Below are 20,064 nucleotides of genomic sequence, written 5' to 3' on the forward strand. Positions count from 1 at the left end.
GTCCGTTCTCTCTATAAACAGCCAGTCCGAATGGTGAAATGGCCAGAGGATGGTCCCGTATCTCCTGGCCCACCAGACACTCCTGGTCGCTGCAACGCTGTGCAACCCATGCTAGTAACTCCCAGGCTGCGGGTCACCAGGGGGCCGGGGCCCGGGGCCGCGAGGTGTAGTCTCCGTGTCCCTCTGCCTTCTTGGACAGCTGGGCGAGGCGCTCCCACAATTGCTGGCCATATCAAAGTCCTTTTAATACAACTCTAATTGATTTCTTGATGTCATTGCTTCGGCCCTCCCGATCTCCAGCTGTTGACTATCCCCACGACAGCATGAAAGGTGGTGATTTTCCAGAACCCCGCTTCAGTTGAAGGGACCATCAGGTTTCCACTTCCTGAATGCACATTCAGAGGCAAGAAAACCATGTTTTCTTTGAAGAGAAACCAGCATCAGTCACGGCTTGTACTAAAAGTCAACAACTGACTAATTCAGGAAAGTTAATACATGCAAATATTTGTTTGGGTTCTCAGGGCTCCATGCAAGGCTGGAGACACTTATTCTAAAGGAGCCTCTTTGGGATAATGATCGATGTACTGAATTTCATCCAAAGCTCCAAGCCAGAGCAATGCTGCCCGGCCGCAAATCGCTCCTCCCAGACTCCTCACACTGTTATTTCTGGAGGAGCTGTGCCCTTGGTAATTCCGAGCACACACTGATCTGTAAGCAGAGGCAAATGAGGATCCTTTGGGCACGAGCTTCCACCATCATCAACCCAGTCTTCTCATTTTAGGACATGCCTACGTGGATGCATTACCTCATTGGGAAGAAAACACAAAAATATAAACCGACGTCAATGGATCCACACACATTTCACGTGACAGCCAGAGTGCGTATTTTTCTCCACCTCCCCCGATGCACCTTTCATCCCATCTTCTGGAATTCTCACTGATGCAGGTTGGGGTTAACAAGCATTTCAAGACACTATTTACCTTCATGTACCAGAAAACTTCCCTCGTAGGATCCCCTCATTCTCCCCCAAGCTGCATTGATAAACTAGTCTCTGGGATTCCAAAAACGTTCCCGGTGGAAAAAAAAAAAAATGTTCCCGGTACTAGATACTTCTTGCTGCATAACCAACTACTCCACAGATTAGCGTCTTCGAAGAGCAATCAACACTTATTATCTCACAGTTTCTGCAGATGGGCAATTTGGGAGCAGCTTAGCTGGAAGGTTCTGGTTCAGGGTCTCTCGCGAGGTTGCAGTCAAGATGCCAGGCTAGCCTGCGGTCGGCTGAAGGGCCAGCTAGAGCTGGACCAGCCACTTCTAAGACGGCCTGCTCACAGGACTGACGAGTCAGCGTGGTTGTTGTTAGGAGGACCCGGTTCTTCATCACATGGACTTCGCCACAAGGTTGTTTGAGCGCCCTGACAACATGGCCGCTGGCCTCCCAGGCAACGGATCTGAGAGCGAAAGCAAGGAGGAAACCACTCTGCCTTTCATGAGCTGGACTCTTCCATTTCCATTTCTAAAGATTTTATTTATTTGTTTGAGAGAGAGAGAGAGAACGCACAAGTGGGAGGAGGGGCAGAGGGAGAGGGAGAAGCAGGCCCCCCGCTGAACAGGTAGCTGGACAAGGGGCTCGATCCTAGGACCCCGGGATCATGACCTGAGCTGAAGGCAGACACTTAACTGACTGAGCCACCCAGGCGCCCCTCTATTTCTATTTCTAATCAATATTCTGTGGTTACGCAGGCCAGACCTAGTTAATGTTGAAGGCGTCTGCGTAAGGGTGTAAATACCACAAGATGAGGGCCGTTGGGAGCCACTGCTGTGGTCTTGCTCAACTTTAACTGGGCTCCCCCTCCCCTGCTTTTGCATGCCAAAGTCATTCTGCTCAAAACCCACCATCTGCCCCCATAACATGAGACGTACAATCCTTGCCAAACTTCCGACCTCATGGCCCTGCGAGGTCTGGCTCCAAACCCACCTTCTACCCTCACCTCCCACCCCTCTCTCTCTTACTTGCTCCTTCCCAGGCACGCTGGCCTTCTTCTCTCTTCCAAAAAACACCAAGCTCTTCCATCCCCAGGGCCTCGGCCTTCGCTGTTTTATCTGGAAACACCCTCTGCCAGGACGTCTTTTGGTTCCCTCCCACGCTTCATTTCATTTCTCAGCTCAGATGTCCACCCTCCCACCTCAGAGAGGCCTTCCATGATCCTCTCACCCCTTCACTCTCTCTCCCCTTTCCTTCGCTTTGTGTTTCTGAATAGCAACTGTCACAACCTAAAATTTTTAGTCTCCCCCACACCAGTATAAGCGCCGTGAGGCTGGGACTGTCTCTGGAGTCTTATTCCCTGGTTTGGCTCCACTGCGTGGTACATGCTTGAAACCCAATTGCTTATTTGCTGAACAAATGAACAAGCAAATGAATGAATCTATACCAAGAAAGGATGAGACTAGATCCATGAGCAGACTGGTGCTGGTCTGAGGGCTGTTACTGCCTCATGCCAGAAAGTTCAGAAATTGAGAGCAAACACTGAGAAAATGTTATGGCAACCTGACCTCGCTTCGACATCCAACCTACCCATCAGGGGCCAATCCTGGAGAAGCAAGTAGCAAGTCACCGCTGGAGACCACATTGGTGGTGCTGGCGAACCACGTGTGCCACGTACTGCCAGCTAGTCATGACAGGGGGACCACGCTGCAATGGAAGGCATTTTAAACTCAGCCAGCTACGATCCAATGCATGCAAAATTCAGCTTGCATTTCCTTCATTGAAAAATTATTTAAGTGCAATTGTGGCTTTCCAGGATAAATGGTGTGTGTTAAATTCTGAAAATGTAGTATCACTTGCTTCATTTTATTTATTTATTTATTTATTTTTTATTATTTATTTATTTTAATTTTTATTTATTTATGATAGTCACACAGAGAGAGAGAGAGAGAGGCAGAGACACAGGCAGAGGGAGAAGCAGGCTCCATGCACCGGGAGCCCGACGTGGGATTCGATCCCGGGTCTCCAGGATCACGCCCTGGGCCAAAGGCAGGCACCAAACCGCTGCGCCACCCAGGGATCCCACTTGCTCCATTTTAAATAAAAAGAGTCCCCCAAGCTTTCACCTTCACATGAAACTGTAGGCTCTGCAGGACTCTTCAATGCAAGACACTGGCTTCCAAGGTTCAGGTCAAGACTTTATTTTTCTTCTCAAATAATGAGGTGATGTAATCCTTGTGTAAAAATGTTATAACTGGAGAGCCCAGAATACAAGGTCCAGGTTTCAGTGATATGCCAAAATATAGTACATGCCACCAAAAGAGACTTTGAGGGGCACCTAGGTGGCTCAGTCGGTTGAGCATCTGACTCTAGATTTTGGCTCTGGCCATGATCTCAGGGTTACAGGATTGAGCCCCGTGTCAGGCTCCACGCTGGGCATGGAGTCTGCTTCGGATTCTCTCTCCCTCTCCCTGTGCCCCTACCTCTGCTTCTGCTCTCTCTCTAAAAAAAAAAAAAAGAAAAGAAAAGAAAAGGAAAGGAAAGAAAAGAAAGAAAAGAAAAGAAAGAAAAGAAAAGAAAAGAAAAGAAAAGAGGAAAAAAAAAAAGAGGGATGCCTGGGTGGTTCAGTGGTTGAATGTCTACCTTTGGTTCAGGTCTTGACCCTGGGGTCCCGGCATCGAGTCCCACGTTAGGCTCCCCACAGGGAGCCTGCTTCTCCCTCTGCCTGTGTCTCTTCTCCGCCAACCCCCCCTGTGTCTCTCATGAATAAATAAGTAAAATCTTTAAAAAAAAAAAAAAAGAGACTTTGAGACACCTCCTTGGACTACGGTATCCAAATAGGATGCAAAGTTGTTTTTTCTTAAGCTGCTATTTCAAATGAGACTGTGCTACATGCATGTAGTATTTTAAGCATCATTTTAAGTCTCTTTGAAGCCATCGGAGCGTCCGCTGTCTCTCGGGATCACTGGCTCTTCTTGGGTTTCTGCCGTCCACGAGTTAGAAGCGGACGGTGCTCACCCTTGCAGAGCTCCCGTTCCCGTGAAGTGGGGTAATGAGCCTTCAGGTGGGGCTCCTGCCTGGGGGCCACGAGGCCCTGCGTGGGTTCCTTATTCGTTCTTGCAGCTGCCACCTTGCCTGGGGCTGCTCGGTGCTGGCTCCCGCCTCCCTATTCAGAAACCCAAGCGCTGGGCCCCTCGGGGTCGCCTGGCATCGCTTTCTCCCGACAAGTCTTCACAGAATTCCTCCTTCAAGCTTTAAAGAAGGGAGTCAGCCGGCCTGGAGAGTTCTGTTGAGGGGAGTTGGGTTGAGCCGGGGGGCCTGTGTGCTTTTAGAAGGGAGGAGCGGGATCTTTTTTAAAAATTAAAAAAAAAAAAAAAAGAAGGGAGGAGCGATGGCAGGAGGGGCAAAGCCACATCTCGGGAAGGAGTCCGGTGGCTCAGGCACAGGGACCCCGAGCGCACAGTGCATCCTGGGGCCGGTGCCGCCCGGGCCCCCCAACGCTGTCCCCAAGGAGCTTGCTGTCCGACGACTCGCCAGCCCCCGGCCGTCCGTCTGTCCCGGCGGTGCTGCTGCCAGTGAGTCGGGACACCCGCCGCCCGCAGCTCCGCAGCAGTTCGCCCTCCGGCCGCCTCCCCTGGGGACCCGGCTCCTCCTACACACGGTGACCACGGGGCCTGCAACAGCGGGTATGGAGGGGGGGACCCCTGCCTCCTTTCCCCGGAGGAGCGAGTCCTGCACACCCAGCCCGGGGGCAACGGTAACGCCCCCGAGCCTGGGACACGGACCCACGCGGCAGCCCCGGTTTTCCCTTCCCCAGAGAGCGGGGCCTGGGCGCCAGTTGCAGCAAGTACCGGAGGACCCTGACCCACGGGGTGCCCCGAGGGATGGGGCACACGCCTCCGGCCCTTTGGGACCCGCAGCCCCCCTCGCACGGCCAGTACCCACCCCGGGTGGTGGCCCCTGGAAGCGGGGCCCAGCCCTCACCTGGCCCCGGGGGGATGGAGTCAAGGCTCCTGAGAGGAGGCGCTGCCCTCCCCCTGGCCGATGGGCCCTGGGCGCCGTCCAGGCCTCCGAATAAGGGACAAGTGGAGGGAGTGTGGGGACAGACACACACGGGGGAGGCCAGGGGACCACGGAGGCAAGGGTCGGAGGGAGGCTGATGGCCCCCCGAAGCAGAGGAGGCAAGAAGCAGACTCTCCCTGGAAGCTTCTCGGGGGCCGGGGTCGGGGGGCAGCTTGATCTTGGGCTTCCAGCCTCCAGTTTGGGGTGATCTGTCCCATCAGCCCAAGGAAACTAGCGTGGGAGCCTGCAGCCAGCAGAGAGCACAGCCTGAGCACTGCAGTGACGGCCACGCGAAAGGGGGTGCCCCGATGACTGGCCCACGGGAGGGGGCCTGGGGACACCGAGGGGCGGCAGAGTCAGACGCACAGACCTCACATCTCAGCTTTGCCTCTTGGCCCTGAGTGCCTTTAGGCCATTTGACCTCTCCGTGCCTCAGTTTCTCTGCTGTGAAACAGGGATGACAACAGCACGCACCACCTGGGTGGTGAGGCTTCGTACAGCACACAGAAGGGTGTCCCGCGGGGGCCCAGGGCCGCACGCGTATTTGCTGTTCTTATTCCCATTTGGGTCGAGGACCGCGAGGGAACCAGCCAGGGCTGGACGGAGCGGACGGGTGAGGAGGGGTTGGCGTGGGACTTGGGAACACGCTGGGGAGGGACGGCGGGTCACTGCCCTGCGGGTACCGGTGCTTGCCCAGGGCCTGGAGTGAGTGTGACAGGCCTGAGCGTGTGCTCGTGGAAGGGACGTTGAACCCCTGCGGCTTACAAGAACTTCAGGAAACTTGTCACATAGTTGGTTTTCCCTTTGGCTTTTTTTTTTAATTTATTTTTATTTAAAAGATTTTATTTATTTATTCCTGAGAGACACAGAGAGAGAGGGGGTCAGAGACACAGGAGAGGGAGAAGCAGGCTCCAAGCAGGGAGCCCGACGTGGGACTCGATCCCGGGTCTCCAGGATCACGCCTTGGGCTGAAGGTGGCGCTAAACCGCTGAGCCACCCAGGGATCCCAATGAATAAAATATTTAGAAAAATCTTGTTTCTTAGACTTTTCAAGCATTTATTTCTCTGGACGAGACATCGACAGCCATCTGGGTGAGCCTGTTGCAGGTACGGTGCCTTATATTGGCGGCACAGCGACACAGCTTAAGAGCTGTGCGTTTGGGACGGCAGCTCCTTCACCTCCTGTGGGGTGGCCTTGGGTGATTTGACCTCTCCGACGTCTGGTGTTCTCACCAAAATAATACCCACGATTGAGCAATAATAATACCCACAGTGAAGGGCTGTCCCAGTGCATGTAGAGAGTCTAGCACGGGCCAGGACGTGGTGGTTGCCAAATAAACAGCAACTCCTATTGCTTTTGGATATTGCTTTGCTTTGGTGTTTTTTTTTTCTTTTAAGACTTTATTTTCAAGTACTCTCTATGCCCAGTGTGGGGCTTGAACTCATGACCCTGAGATCCAGAGTCGTGCGCTCCACCGACTGAGCCAGCCAAGCGCCCCCATCGCTTCAATACAACACTTCCAAATGCACCAGGGACGTGTTCCAGATGCAAACACGCCTGTGACCCGCCACCATTTCTGTCTTTTCAGATGAGGAAACAGGTGGCCGCTGTACGTCCACTGCAAGCCAGGCGCGCCAACCTTAGGCCCCGTGCTCCTTCCACCGGGGTCTGTCCCCGCCCTCCCGCATCAGCGGCTCAGGCGGCAGCCTGCTGAGGGCCGGCCCGGGACGTGACGGAGGAGCGCAGACGAGGAGCCCGGGGACAGGACTGAGCAAAGGGGAGGTGGGAGGGCGCAAAGGCCGTTGCTCATCTTGCCCCGACCGTCTTGGAGTCGCAGTCCGTGCGTCCGGCTGTCCGCAGCAATCCGGGACGCCCCGGCCAGGTGAATCCCGTTGGAGATCTGTGACTGAAGGGTGCTCCTCAGACCCCAAAGAAGCAGGGTCCTTTAGCCACAGACAGAAAGGGACATTTTTACCGGCCGCTGTGTGAAGTATTAGGGTGATTTCTTCTCACCGTTGACATGTAGGGCCGCGCCCGACTCAGGGGAGCGTGTGCGGTGCGTAGCTGCTGGACGCCCCCAGTCGACGCGGGTGTTTTATTCTCACTGGAGCATTTCTGTTCACGCAGGGCGAGTGTCGAGGGAGGGAGGGAGGCATTGGGGGGTTAGTCACCACGAAGGGCGGAGAAGCTAGCGCAGCTGGGTCTGCCTCTATTCCGCTCACCATGCGAGGGTTGGCTTTGCCTATTGTTCTAGGCCCCATATTTCTTTCACCACAGATTCCTCCAACATGAGTGAAAATTGGAATGACAGCATGGGAAGGGCTAGTAACATCTGTCTGTCACAAAGGAAGCGTGATAGCTGCCAACCCATTGTTTGGAAGAATCAAGGGAATGGCTCAGGGTCATGGTGGAAGAGGTCAGTGTTGCTTTCCATCTGGCAGGGCTGGGTGGGCGGTGGGGAGCCGCGTCCCCACATGGGCCGCTCACGGGCTGGGCTAACTTCCGCCACAAATTACCGCAAACCAGAGCCCCTAATACAACAGGAATTCATTTTCTCACAGTTCTGGAGGCCCCAATCTGAAATGCAGGCATTGGCAGGCACATCTCCCTCTAAGGTTCTAGGGGAGACTTCACGTCTCTTCCAGCTTCTGGGGGTTCTGGGGGCTCCTTGGCTTGTGGCAGCATCGCTCCGACCTGCCTGTGTGTCCGTGTGGCCTTTCTCCCCATGTGTCGCCGCTTCTGTGTCTCCTCCTCTTAGAAGAACCCTTGTCACGGTATCTAGAGCTCACCCAGGTCATCCAGGATGATCTCGCCTTACGGTCCCAAACTTGCTTACATCCGCAAAGACCCTTCTTCTTCCAGAGAAGATCATTTTCACAGGGACTGGGATTCAGGACTTGGACTTCCCATCTTGGGGGCCGCGGTTCAATCCACTCCGGGTGGGGCCGGCTCCAGCTGCTCTCTGAAGGGATGTTGATAAAACAATTGAGAATTTCCCAATTGATCCCACGCATACTCCTCGCCTCCTGTTTATTTTTTTTAAAAATATTTTATTTATTTATTCATGAGAGACACACACACAGAGAGAGAGAGAGAAGCAGAGACACAGGCAGAGGGAAAAGCAGGCTCCATGCAGGGAGCCCGACGTGGGACTCGATTCTGGGACCCTGGGGTCACACCCTGGGCCAAGGGCAGATGCTTAACCCCTGAGCCACCTGGGCTGCCCTCCTTGTTTCCTGATTAAACAGGGAAAATATTCAATTTAATTTCGTGTACCTAGAAATTCTTACATTTCAGTGAAGGTAACAATCATGAAATCTTTCCATTTTTGAAAACTTCCCCGGGAAGATCTTGGATTGTGGATCACCAAAAGGATTTTTCTCAGGAGCCAATGTCATATCTTTAAATTCCTTTTCTGTTCCATATTAGAAAATCTCTTCTAACATCTGATATGTCACATTGTACTTTTAAAAAAGCCACCTGGCGGCTCGGCCGGTGGGGCATCTGCCTTCCACTCGGGTCATGGTCCCGGGGACCAAGCCTCAAACCGGGCTCCCTGCTCATGGGGAAGCCTGCTTCTCCTGCTTGTGTTTTTTTCTCTCTCTCTCAAATAAATAAATAAATGAAATCTTTTTTTTTTTTTAAATGCCGACTTTTACATTGACTAAGTTTCATTTTTATTATAAATAATTGACTATCTCCAAAAATGTTGTCATGGAAGGTGGATGAGACATTTCTATCGTTTTGAAAAGAAACAATAAATGTGTTTTATTAAAATATTTTCCTATAGGAAAAAAATAAAGATCAGGAGGTCATCTGAAGGAGAACAGATGGATAGGGACAAACGATCATTTCGAAGTGATCAGCCTTTTAAATCCAATGAACTTAGACCTTCTTCCTCTGAGCATCACACTTAGAGGAGAGATGCCAAGCAATTCCTAGTCAAATCTGGGTAATTAAATATCCAAAATATTAATTCACCTTTGCTTTTATTTTTCCCAGGGGACAAAGTCCTCGTCTCTGGGAACACGAGAATTCTTTTATTATGACCCTATTTGTCATAGCATGGTTTCTAATTAGACAATTCAGAAACATCCTAAATATCCATCTGCAAGGAAAAGCGTAAGTAAATGCTGGTCTAGTCGTGACCCGGTGTTTCACACCAGCTATAGAGATGCCCAACTCACAATGCGGGGGGGGAAAGCAAGTTGCAGAGAAGGATCCGCACTTAAAAGTTGAAAACATGCACAACAATGCTATATCTTTATGGATACCTGCACATAAAATAAGAAGAGTAGTAGAAAAATATACATGTTTCCAAATGCAATGCATTCGATTCAGGAGAATGATCCATCTGGGAAAGTGAGCAGGAAGGAACTGATGCCAGGAGGACAGTAGGTGCCGGGTTTTATTTCTCGAAAAAATATTATGTAGAAAATATGAGAAGATGTTAGAGTTTGCTAGAGCGGAATGGTGGGCATGTGGGGCTTTGTTATTAATCCCTGTATTTTTCCAGATGTTTAAAATATTTCTTTTTTTTTAAAGATTTATTTTTATTTATTTATGATAGACATAGAGAGAAAGAGAGAGAGGCAGAGACACAGGCGGAGGGAGAAGCAGGCTCCATGCCGGGAGCCCAACGCGGGACCCGATCCCGGGACTCCAGGATCGCACCCTGGACCAAAGGCAGGCGCCAAACCGCTGGGCAACCCAGGGATCCCCTAAAATATTTCTTAATTTAGAAAGTAAGTTCCCTGTCTTCCACTGGCTGAGGACACCATGTGTTCAAAGTGCACTACCGTTGACCTGATGGGGAAACAATTGATTTTGGGATCGTGAGTTCAAGCCTCACATTGGGCGAAGAGACTCTTGATCTTGGGATCGCATTGGGCGGAGAGATTCCTTTAAAAAAGAAAAGAAAAGAAAAAAAAGAAGACATGTGGGCCAAACAAAGGAGGTCCAGAGAATGAATCAAGATACCTGGCCTCTGGTTATGCTTCAGGCACATGGTAACTCTGTAATTTTAGGCAACTGTTTGAACCTCAGTGTCCTCATCAGTAAAATAGGGATAATCTCTCTCACCTACTTCACAGGGAGGTAGTGAGGGCAAATGAGGCCATAATAACTGGAGCAAGAAGAAGTTGTTGGGATAATTGCTGCTAATGACTGAGCAGTTCCTGTATTTTCAAATAGGCAGTAAACATTCATTATTGTAAAGCTATTAATAACTCTATGATGTAGGTATTATTGCCTATGGGGTTTTTTTTTGTCATGTAAAAAAAATAATAAGGCTCAGAGGCAGACGGTTTTCCCATGTTCTTCCCTCCAGAACCAATCCCTGCCAATAAGGAAGGGGCAGTGACATGGGGGTGAGGGTGACCCTGGTGATCCAGCACAGGGAGTTCTGACCAACAAAGACGATGGTGAACGGCCAGGAGAAGCAGATGCCCTGAGACATGGGAAGTCTTGCAAATGTAGGGTCAATCAGTCTGGTGGCGGCAGAAACCAAAGGTGAGAGAGGCTGCTGGGCCAGGGAGGGTGTGCCTAGGGGACGCCATGGTCCATAGGGGATTTAGGCTGGGAGTTTGTGGAAGTTATTAATCAGCAGAGGCCAGGAAGCAGCAGGAAGCAGGGTGGTGTTGGCCAGGGACAGTAGGAACAACGGGAGGAACATACTAGATGTTCAGTATAGAAATCCCGTTCTTTCCTTTCAAACCTGCAACACCCACCGCACCCCCACCCACCCCACCCCCCCATGAGTGGATGGCAACTCCACTTTCCAGTTGCTCAGGGCAAAGTCCTTTGAGTCATTTTGACTTCTCTGGGTTGTTTTTTTTTTTTTTTTTCCACATCCCATGTCCAACCCATTAGGTAATTTTGTTGACTTTACTCAAATTACAGCCAGAACCAGACCACCTTATGCCGTCTCTGTTACAGCCATCTGGGCTGAGCTTGGATTATCACACGGGCTTTTCTTTAAGATTTTATTTTTAAGTAATCTCCACACCCACTGTGGGGCTGGAACCCACAACCCTGAGACCAAGGGTTGCGCAATCCCCCAACTGAGCCAGCCAGTCACCCCATCACACTGGCCTTTCGACTGGCCGGTTCCCAACTGGAAGTGAGAGCGATTTTTAAAATTTTTTTAAATTATTATTTTTTAAAATTTTATTTTAGAGAGCGAGAGAGCGAGTGAGTGCGCGTGAGAGAACACGAGTGGGAAGGGCAGAGGGAGAGGGAGAGAGAGACACTCTCAAGCAGACTGTACACTGAGCGTGGAGCCCCACATGGGGCTCAGTCCCAAGACCCTGAGATCATGACCTGAGCTGAACCAAGAGTCTGATGCTTAGCTGACTGCGTGACCCAGGTGCCCTGAGAGTGGTTTTTTTTTTTAATGTCAGATGTTTATTTGAAGTGCACACCATTTCCCAAAGCCTTCCCAAGCGTCCCTATTTACGAGCACCCTCAACCTCTCAGGCGTTGCCTCCTACCGTTCCCCCCCGAGTCCATTCTGTTCCAGCCTCCTGAGCATCTCTGCCCTCCCCCAGCACCAGACACCCTCCTGTCTCAGGCCTCTGATGCTCCTCTCCTGGGAGGCTTTCCATCCAGATGTCGCCCTGGCTCATCCCAAGCCTCCTCAAGAACCTCGCCCTACCCGGGGGAGGTCTTCGCCACCCCCAGTTCCACGCCTCGCTCCTCCGCTTCTCCCTCCCCTCATTGTTCGCCGCTGCCTCTACCACCCCCAGTCTCCACATACTCTAGGGCTTACTTATTTGGGACACAGCCTGTGTCCCACGCTAGACTCCAAGTTCCACGTGGGCAGGAATTTTCGTTGGTTTCACTCACTGTGTGTCCCCAGGACCTGGAACAGAGCCTGAGAACACATGTTTGTTGAATGAATGAATGAATGAATGATCAGATTATTCTCCTCTCTCCAGCAGCCTGGAAGGCCTTGTTGACACCATATATGCCCTTTCCAACTGGTCCTGTGCCATCCACAGCCCCAGACACATCTACAGGGGGGTGCAAAAGGAGGGTTCAACTGGTCCCTTTAGCCAGAACATTCCTCCCCCTCCCAAGGTCACACATGGACGCTCTAGGTGGTGTTAGTCGTTTGAGCACATGTTAGAGGTCTTCAGGGGCCGCGGGTGGAGGGGGCCCTCGCTTCTGGAACAGCCCCCTGTGCCTGGCATGGGACTTTACTCCTGAAAGGTCCGCATCCGTGGGACGTGGGACGGTGGAGGCAGTAGGAGAGAAGGGAGCGGGACGCACCTGGGAGAAACAAGGCCTCAGGGCTGAGGGTGGGACTGGGGATGCGGTTGGGGCCGGGAGCCCTGGACGCAGAGGCTCAGCACACGGGGCTTCACGTCCCTGTGGGACAGGACGACCCGGGGAGCGGGAGCGATGGGGCGCAAGGCGGGGGGACCCAGGCTGGGACACACGTCCACCGGCCCCGGCAAGAACGACCGGCGGCCTTCACAGCAGCGGGGCAGCCTGCAGACTTCCACTCCGAGATTTTGAATTCATGCTGCATCGTCGCCCACTAACGGGGCTGCATCGTTCATACTCGCGGACCCTGAGGGCGCGGGGCCCAGACACCCGCTGACCCACACTCAACTCGGTGAGGGGGGGGGCACGGGGAAGAGCAGCCCCCAGGGAGGCAAGTCCCCCGGAGCCCAGGGGGTGGGGAGCCCGGTCCCCGCAGGAGCCCAGCCCAGTGCGTCCGAACTGCTTCCCCCTCCTCCACTGGACTTTAATTAGTAAAAAGAAAAGTTTAATGTCCAAATGCACATTATTCCCCATGGAAGCCTCGGTGCCAGCAGCCCCACACGCTGAGCACTAAGTAAACGCGGATGCCCACGTGGACACGCAGGCCCCCAGGCCCTGTTCTTGGCTGGGAACTTAGGGGGCCTGTGGGGCAGAAGCCCCGCTCTCAAGGGCTCTCCCTGGAGAGACAAAGCCAGGGGGCGGCCGGGCCTTGGGGCCCCACTTTCCAGGCCCAGTTAACCCAGGGGAGGGGGTAGGCGGCCGCACCCAGGCACCTCCCGGACAGTTGTTCCCTTGCACTGGCGGGCGGTGCCCTGAGGCGGGAGCAGGTGGGGGACGCGACCACACCCCGACCGAGCTGAGGGCCCTGGTCTCTGTCCCTTGGCCGCGTGGACGCGGCGAGTTTTCTGCTAGAAAAAGGTTGCTCCCTAAGCAGCTGCTGGCCGTTCCTACAAAGACACTGTAGCCCGAGGAGGTTAAAGGACTCACCTGAGGGATGACTTGTAAACAGGAGAAGGGGACTCCAGCCCCCCGCCTTTCCACTCCGCTTCTCCGGTTAGGACACAGGCACCCGGAGTTCCTGACGTCCCGATTGAACAGAAGCGGAGTGACGGTGAGGGCGGCAGGTGCTAAGGGCTCTCCTGCTCCCAGCGTCCAGCTTTCCGGAGTGGGGGGTGCAGGGGGGGAAGACCTGGGGGGCACAGGGCTGGGGGCCCCACGGGGGCTGGGGTGCAGCAGCAGCTCAACCACCAGAAGGGGACAGGGGGACAAAGGCGCAGGGCCTGGCCACTGTCTCCAGACCCGGCAGGGAGCTGAGGGCCGAGGGCACGGAGCACTGAGATGTCCCAGGAGCAGGAGTGACAGGCTGCCAGGGACACAGGCTGCGGGGAGGGTGGCCAGCAGTGGCAGCTGTAACTGCTCCCTCGCCTGGCTCCCGTCCAGTGCCAGGAAGTCAGGAGCCACGCAAGACCTCGTTAGCCCTTGTGACCAGAGGGCAAAGAAGTCCCAAGGTGCCACCCGTCTCACCCCGTTCCTCAGCTGGGCCTTTGCCCCTCCACTTCGGCAGGTGCAGTTGCTCCTTTCCCGTGGATGTACTTCCTGTGACCACTTCTAATTCGCCCCCAATCAAGGGAAGAGGCAGATGTTTACGCAGCCGACCGTCTCATCTGGAGATGTGACCCAGATGTGATCTTTCCAATCAAAGGTCTGACTCATTGTTACACGCAATCATCTGTTTTATTTTAAAACACGTCCACACTGCATTGAACACCAACACAGATGTGACCAAGAAACCCACAGTCCTGTCCCAGCAGGCGGCGGGTCCAGTGTATGACTTGGGGCGGACGCTACGGTTCACAGTGAGAGGAGAAAAGCAAGGACACAAAAGACAAAACGGACTTTGTCCCCGACTCCAGTTCAGGAATCTGAGTGACGAAACAGAAGGCTCCAGAAGCTCACAAAGCCCTCCAAAGGCCCCTTCTCTCAATCAGCAGATACCCAAATTGGACCTTGGGTGGGGGACCAGCCCGACCGGGTTCGGGAGGCCTCGCTGTTTAAGATACCACCCCCCACGTTGCTGCGGCGGAGAGAGAAATGCGCTGTGCTTTTCCAAAGGATAGTTTACTTTGTCATACGAGTTGCAAGGGTAAGAGACCTGCACAAGCACAATCGGGACAGAGCACCTGCTCAGCGTAAAAACTTTGTGTTTGGGTAAAAGAAATCAACTGACCTACGGGAAGAAATGTACTGAGCTGAGTGGATGGTGTCCACCCCAGGTGGCAGGTGGGTCCTCTACTTTGACGACCCTTCCAATGATGACCCCATGGAGGGCGTGTGGTATGTGTCACCAAGATGGGCATTTCTTTCATTTTTTACATCAAGTCTTTGAATCCACCTGCTTTCTTAAAATTACAGGATTATTATGATGTCCTACGTCTTTCCTCTGGGGCAGAAAGTAAATGTTAGGAGCCTGGCAGGTTCTATTTCTCAGGCCAGAGGCACACGCAGGATTTCCTTCTGTGTGGGGACCACCATGGTTCTTGGTTTCTGGTACATCTGAGCCTCGGACACCACTGGGCCCCCAGCAGTCTCGTTGGCATCAGAGCCAAGACTTCCATATTCCAGAACAAAGCAGCCAATCGGAAGGGCTTAGAGGTCATGGAAAGGAAAAAGCCTGCCCCAGGAGCTCTGGCTCCCCATGGTCTGAGGGAAGAGGAGGCGGCAGGTGGGAGCAAGCCTTTGAGTCACCAAGCCATGGCTGGAGAAGGCAATAAGCAAGCCTAGAGCCTGCCCGATGACCTTATTGCGACAAACAAATCCCTTCTCCGAACGATGGGCTTCCTGTTTATGACCTAACACGGGCGCCTTTGAAATTATTTATCTGGGCCAGGGAAAGGCAGTTGGTCATTACATAGTATACAAGTTTAGATTTTTCTATTTGATTATTCACATGAAGTTTGGCTTTAAAAAAGCAGGCCCGGTTGGAATGTGTACATGTCAACAGATCGGAAATTGCAAAATGCTTCTGCTGTTTATGAACGACGCACTCGACTCAAGGGCTCCGTCGGTATAAATATTTCCAGGCTTGATTGCATTTTAACAATACGAGAGAATGGTCAGAACGGAGATGGGAGCATAATTTCTAACATCAATTGAATTATATTATCTTAGTTACAAATCAGTTTATGTGGTTTTGCTCCATTTTCTAGGCATTGTGTCTTTTGAATCCTCTTTTGCAAAATTTATATTTAAAAACATTTTCAGAAGACAAATGCCTGCCTAGAGGAGCAAGTCTTGTGAACTGTCTTTCCTTGGGTTACTTTTGGTAAGTGGAGGGATCACCATGGATTTGGTAGTGGGATCGCCAAGCATTTCCATGGGTCATCTTCTCCCACATGCTTGGGGACGGGGAAGTCAGAAACTCTCTTTTAAATGTGTTGGTAGAAGGGCACAATTCTTCAGCTCTTTAGGGCCTGTGGAAACAGAGAAAAAGGTGACTGTCACTTCTCTTACTGGCACTGTAAATAGTAATCCTGTGAGTCATGGTCCTATTGGGTCCTATTGTCCTTTTGTATAAATCTTGCCCTTCTGCAACCTGGAGCTCTTCTGCTCTCTCTCCTCATTCCTCCTGCCTCCCTGGAGGCACCGTCACGGCCACGGTCCGATTCCCAGGCATTTCCAAGCAGGTGACCCTGTGACCCTATTGTGGGCTATGTCCCTCCACCCCCGGTTGTATAGTATTTGCCCTCTCTGCCCCCATTATCTATCATCTCCCGAGCAGAAATAAGAAAAAGCTTTCCTCTGGTTATGAGTTTGAATCTTCTGAATTCTTACGTAATTTTCATAAAGAGAAAACTCCTTCTTTTCATAATAGTCGCTGCCAGGGGTTCACTACCAAGTGCGTGGGTGTGTGCAAGGCAGGAGTGGAGGGAGGGGACCCCACCACCAGAAGGATTCTCATTACGTGGTGCCCTGGCTCTGCAACGGATGCTCAGCTGGAAGCTACCTACCTCCCTCTGATGACTGGAAACGGGGCAATTACGTGTCAAGTTGAAACTTGGTGTGGGTTTTCTTTCAAGTTCAGTTAGTTGAAAAATTAGGACAAGAGGTCAAATTTGGTTAGATCCCAGTTGGAGTCAACTAAAAAGCCATCTCTGGCTCTAACTCTCTTTTTTTTTTTTTTTGAAACTTAGAAGGGCCAAGTAGATACCTGTTCTACTGGGGGAACTTCAGGTGTAGTCCTCACAGAGGTAAGGCCCTTCTGAAAATGATTTTTTTTTTAAGTAAACTCTACACCCAACATAGGGCTCAAACTCACAACTCCGAGATCAAGAGTTACATGCTGCACCCACTGAGCCAGCCAGGCGCCTCTGAACATGATCTTTATTTAGAGGTTTCTATCAGCTCAAAGGTCGGAGTAGTAGCTACGACTGCTCTCATTTACCTACCACATGGGTGTAAGTTATTTACTTACGAGTACCTTCCTGACATTTTTCGAGCAACCACAATGATGATCCCACCAATGAATCCAATGGCTAGTAAGACTCCAACTATGATCCCAACCAGGGTCACTGTTGCCAGGCCATCTGAATGAGGAGGGAGAAAAAAGCATGAGCCCTGGATAAATGGTACGCCCGTGAGAAAATGTGTCACTTATTACACTACCACTGCCCCCACTGAAGATAGCAGATCATTCTCTAATTTGCTTCTCCTTGTCCAGTGGGAGTTGACTTAGAAGAGATGGAACTTTGGGCTACTCTCATCCCCTCATACGAATGGAAAGATTCCTGGGTCTCAGGATCTATTAAGCATACACTCCTACTGGGTGGCTTCGCTGTTAATTACTAGGTAGTGGTTGTGTGCTGTATTAAATTAGCCCCTCTTTTCATTCTTTGGAGCAATAAATTGTGATATGACACCATTTTCCATGGCTGTCATTAAGTGACTAGACTCAGTTGTGGTTTGCATATTTTCAAATACAGGCAATCTCCTTTTCTCTCTTAAAAGAGGTTTGAAACCTATTCTTAGAAGGTTCCGTATTCTGCTCTTGTTGACTACAATCCAGGAAAGCATGTAACTCATCAAAAGATTAGCTTCAAAGAGACTTTTTTTTTTTTAAAACTCCCATAAAAATATTTTGATAACAAAATCTAGCCTACCTTTCTCAACCGTTGTCTCGGTGTCTTCACCTACTTTCTCTGTAAAGAAAGAGACGTAATGATACAGAATTATTAGGATATAATAACTATAATTTAACAACTGGCAAAAGATTAATTTACCCTAAGTGGAAGGTAGCAAAACACAAGCAAAGAGGATAATTTCTTAAATAAATTGGATCAGGGGATTTTGAAGCAAGCTCTGACACGATCCTGTCTTCAAAACTATTATTACTGAATTTATTAATGCTTCTTCACACCTATGAGTTCATACTATTTTGGTGTACCTCACTTTTTTCTCATCTACTTTAGAGACCAGAGTCAGGGAAATTAACCCACAAAGATCTTATAGAAATGGTCAAAAAGTTTCAGAGGTTTGGGAAACAAAAGAAGCCAAGGCTATTGATTCTTGGTCCAAAGTCAAGACTATAGAAAACTCATTCACTGTGATAAGGTTTACTTTGAAGGATTTTATTTTGAGAGCAATGTATTCTAGTTCTAGAAAATGAGGCCTACACTACCATTTGTCTTGTGATATCAATTCCCTGCCTTTTCTTTAGAAGCAAAATCCACATCTTACAGCGCAGCAATATGCCCAGCTAAGTTTTTTGTTTGTTTTGTTTTGTTTTTCACTGGACAGCTAAGTTTAATGAGAGAATATACTCTTTGTGTTTATGTCACTGTTAGGTTAGGATTTCTCTCTGCAGCCAAACCTAGTCCGAGAGTTACAATGAGAATAATATCATTTATCACATTGGTGTGAGTTATTAACTTACAGTAAGTAAGCAGTAAAGTTGCTTCTTTCAGATAATTTTACATAATGCCTATTAAAAAAAAAACATGTTTGGTTTGGTTTGGTTTTTCCCATCATTCTCTTTGCATACCAACACTTTAACTCCTCTGGGTAGCACTCATTTACCTGGTTTGCAGATGGAGGAAAAGCCAAGAGGCTGTCTTTTAATTAGACGATGGAGAGAAGTCAATCAATCAGGTCCCTCCCTAGATCTGTAGTTTACAACATGTGAATACTACAGATATCCAAGGGCTTTTCAAATCAAAGGTGAAAGCATTATCTACAAAATGCTTACTTTTTCTAATGTTTGGATTTGAAAGATGTCTTTGTACCATGGCTTTCCTCAAAAAAAAGGCACCTTTACAAGATGGCCCTGGGATAAAGGTTCCTGAACCCAGCTCTGCCACCATGAGCTGAAGCCATGGCTCTGGAGCATTCACATGGAGCTCAAGCTGATGGTGCTATGTCACCATTAAAAAAATGGTTCAGACTGGTGGATCTGAGGCCAGCCTGGAACAAAGTTATCATGGAATCTCTCCTAATAGGCCATCCCTGGCTGCCAACTACCAGTAGAGAAAGGTCAGTCATCTGTTTATCTTGTCCTAACATGATGTAACATCATGCCCTGATTCCAGACTTGTAATGCATCATTATCACCATCGATGATGTCATTGGTAGAAAAGGTATTGCCAAAAACTGTGGAAGATGTGTTACCAAATTAGAGATTATTAGTTCTATCCACCCTAGCTCTCACCCAATTACAACTGAAATGTAGTCATGAGAGTGTGTCATATGTGTGAACATCATCGTGCTTGGGTGTTTCATGGGAAAGACATCTGTTGCCCTAATAAAATCACACTTAAAAAAAACTAAGTGCTTATAATTACATTTTAACTCACATGTGAAAATTTCTTGGGACACTGATGTATTATGTGGAAATGTACCATAAGTCATACTTTTGGTGACAGGGTGGGGCAGGAGACAGTATAGGAGTGTAATCATGGGTATTTTCCAGAGAATGGAGAGTTTTGTTTTAAAGGAATAGGAGCAGTGTCCCGGATGATAGGAAGACTCCTCAACTTGGAACACTCCATTTTCTGCAGCTCATTAGCTGTCAACTCATTTCACAAATGATCGATTCTTCTCCAAACTTTTGAAATGCTTTCCAATGACCAATTATATTGATGATTCTTTCCTTGCTTGGCCCTTTTTGGCTCTATCTGGTGTTTAAATGTTCACCCTTTTTTGGCATCTCAGAGTGACTTTTGGGCTTTATTTTCAAACCATTTCATAAAGCCCTCTTTCCCTCTCCTGTGGTAAAAGACACATGACATAAAATTTACTGTCCTCACCATCTTACAAAAGATAGTTTGGCAGCATTGAGTACATTCAGTCTTGACATCACCATCCTCTACCCCCAGGATTCTTCCCATCTGACAAAACTGACACCCTATACTTGTTAAACCCTAACTCCCCACCACCACCCCCGGCTCCTAGCCACCACCATTGTATTCTCTGTCTCTATGAATTGGATTGCTCTAGGTACCGCATATAAGTGGAATCATGCAGTATTTTTCTTTGAGTGACTAGTTTATTCCATGTAGCATAACGTCCTCAAGTTTCATCCATATGGTAGCAGGTATCAGAATGTGCTTCCTTTTAAGGGCTGAATAATAGTCCATTAAATGTACATACCATATTTTGTTTATTCATTCATCTGTTGATGGACATCTGAATTGCTCTCATGTTTTATGTATTGTGAGTGATGCTGCTATGGGCACTGTGTACAAAAACATAAAGC

At 49.9% G+C, this 20,064-nt stretch overlaps 1 protein-coding gene across 2 annotated transcripts in view; it reads right to left on the bottom strand.

Moving 5' to 3' along the window:
• Nucleotides 1–14,040: 14,040 nt before the first annotated feature.
• PDPN (podoplanin) overlaps nt 14,041–20,064 on the bottom strand; it is a 30,011-nt gene continuing 23,987 nt past the window's right edge. Inside the window, exons 4-6 of one of the 2 annotated variants that reach the window (XM_041764787.1) lie at nt 17,474–17,512; nt 16,795–16,900; nt 14,041–15,787 (exon numbers count right to left, since the gene is read on the bottom strand). In XM_041764787.1, coding sequence (XP_041620721.1) covers nt 15,781–15,787; nt 16,795–16,900; nt 17,474–17,512 — 152 coding nt within the window. In that variant the 3' untranslated portion in view covers nt 14,041–15,780. Of the gene's footprint in view, nt 15,788–16,788; nt 16,901–17,473; nt 17,513–20,064 lie in introns of both variants that reach the window. The other variant, XM_041764786.1, reaches the window with a different exon arrangement.

Source organism: Vulpes lagopus, chromosome 8, assembly GCF_018345385.1.
Source record: "Vulpes lagopus strain Blue_001 chromosome 8, ASM1834538v1, whole genome shotgun sequence".
In the NCBI taxonomy this organism is placed as follows: domain Eukaryota; kingdom Metazoa; phylum Chordata; class Mammalia; order Carnivora; family Canidae; genus Vulpes; species Vulpes lagopus.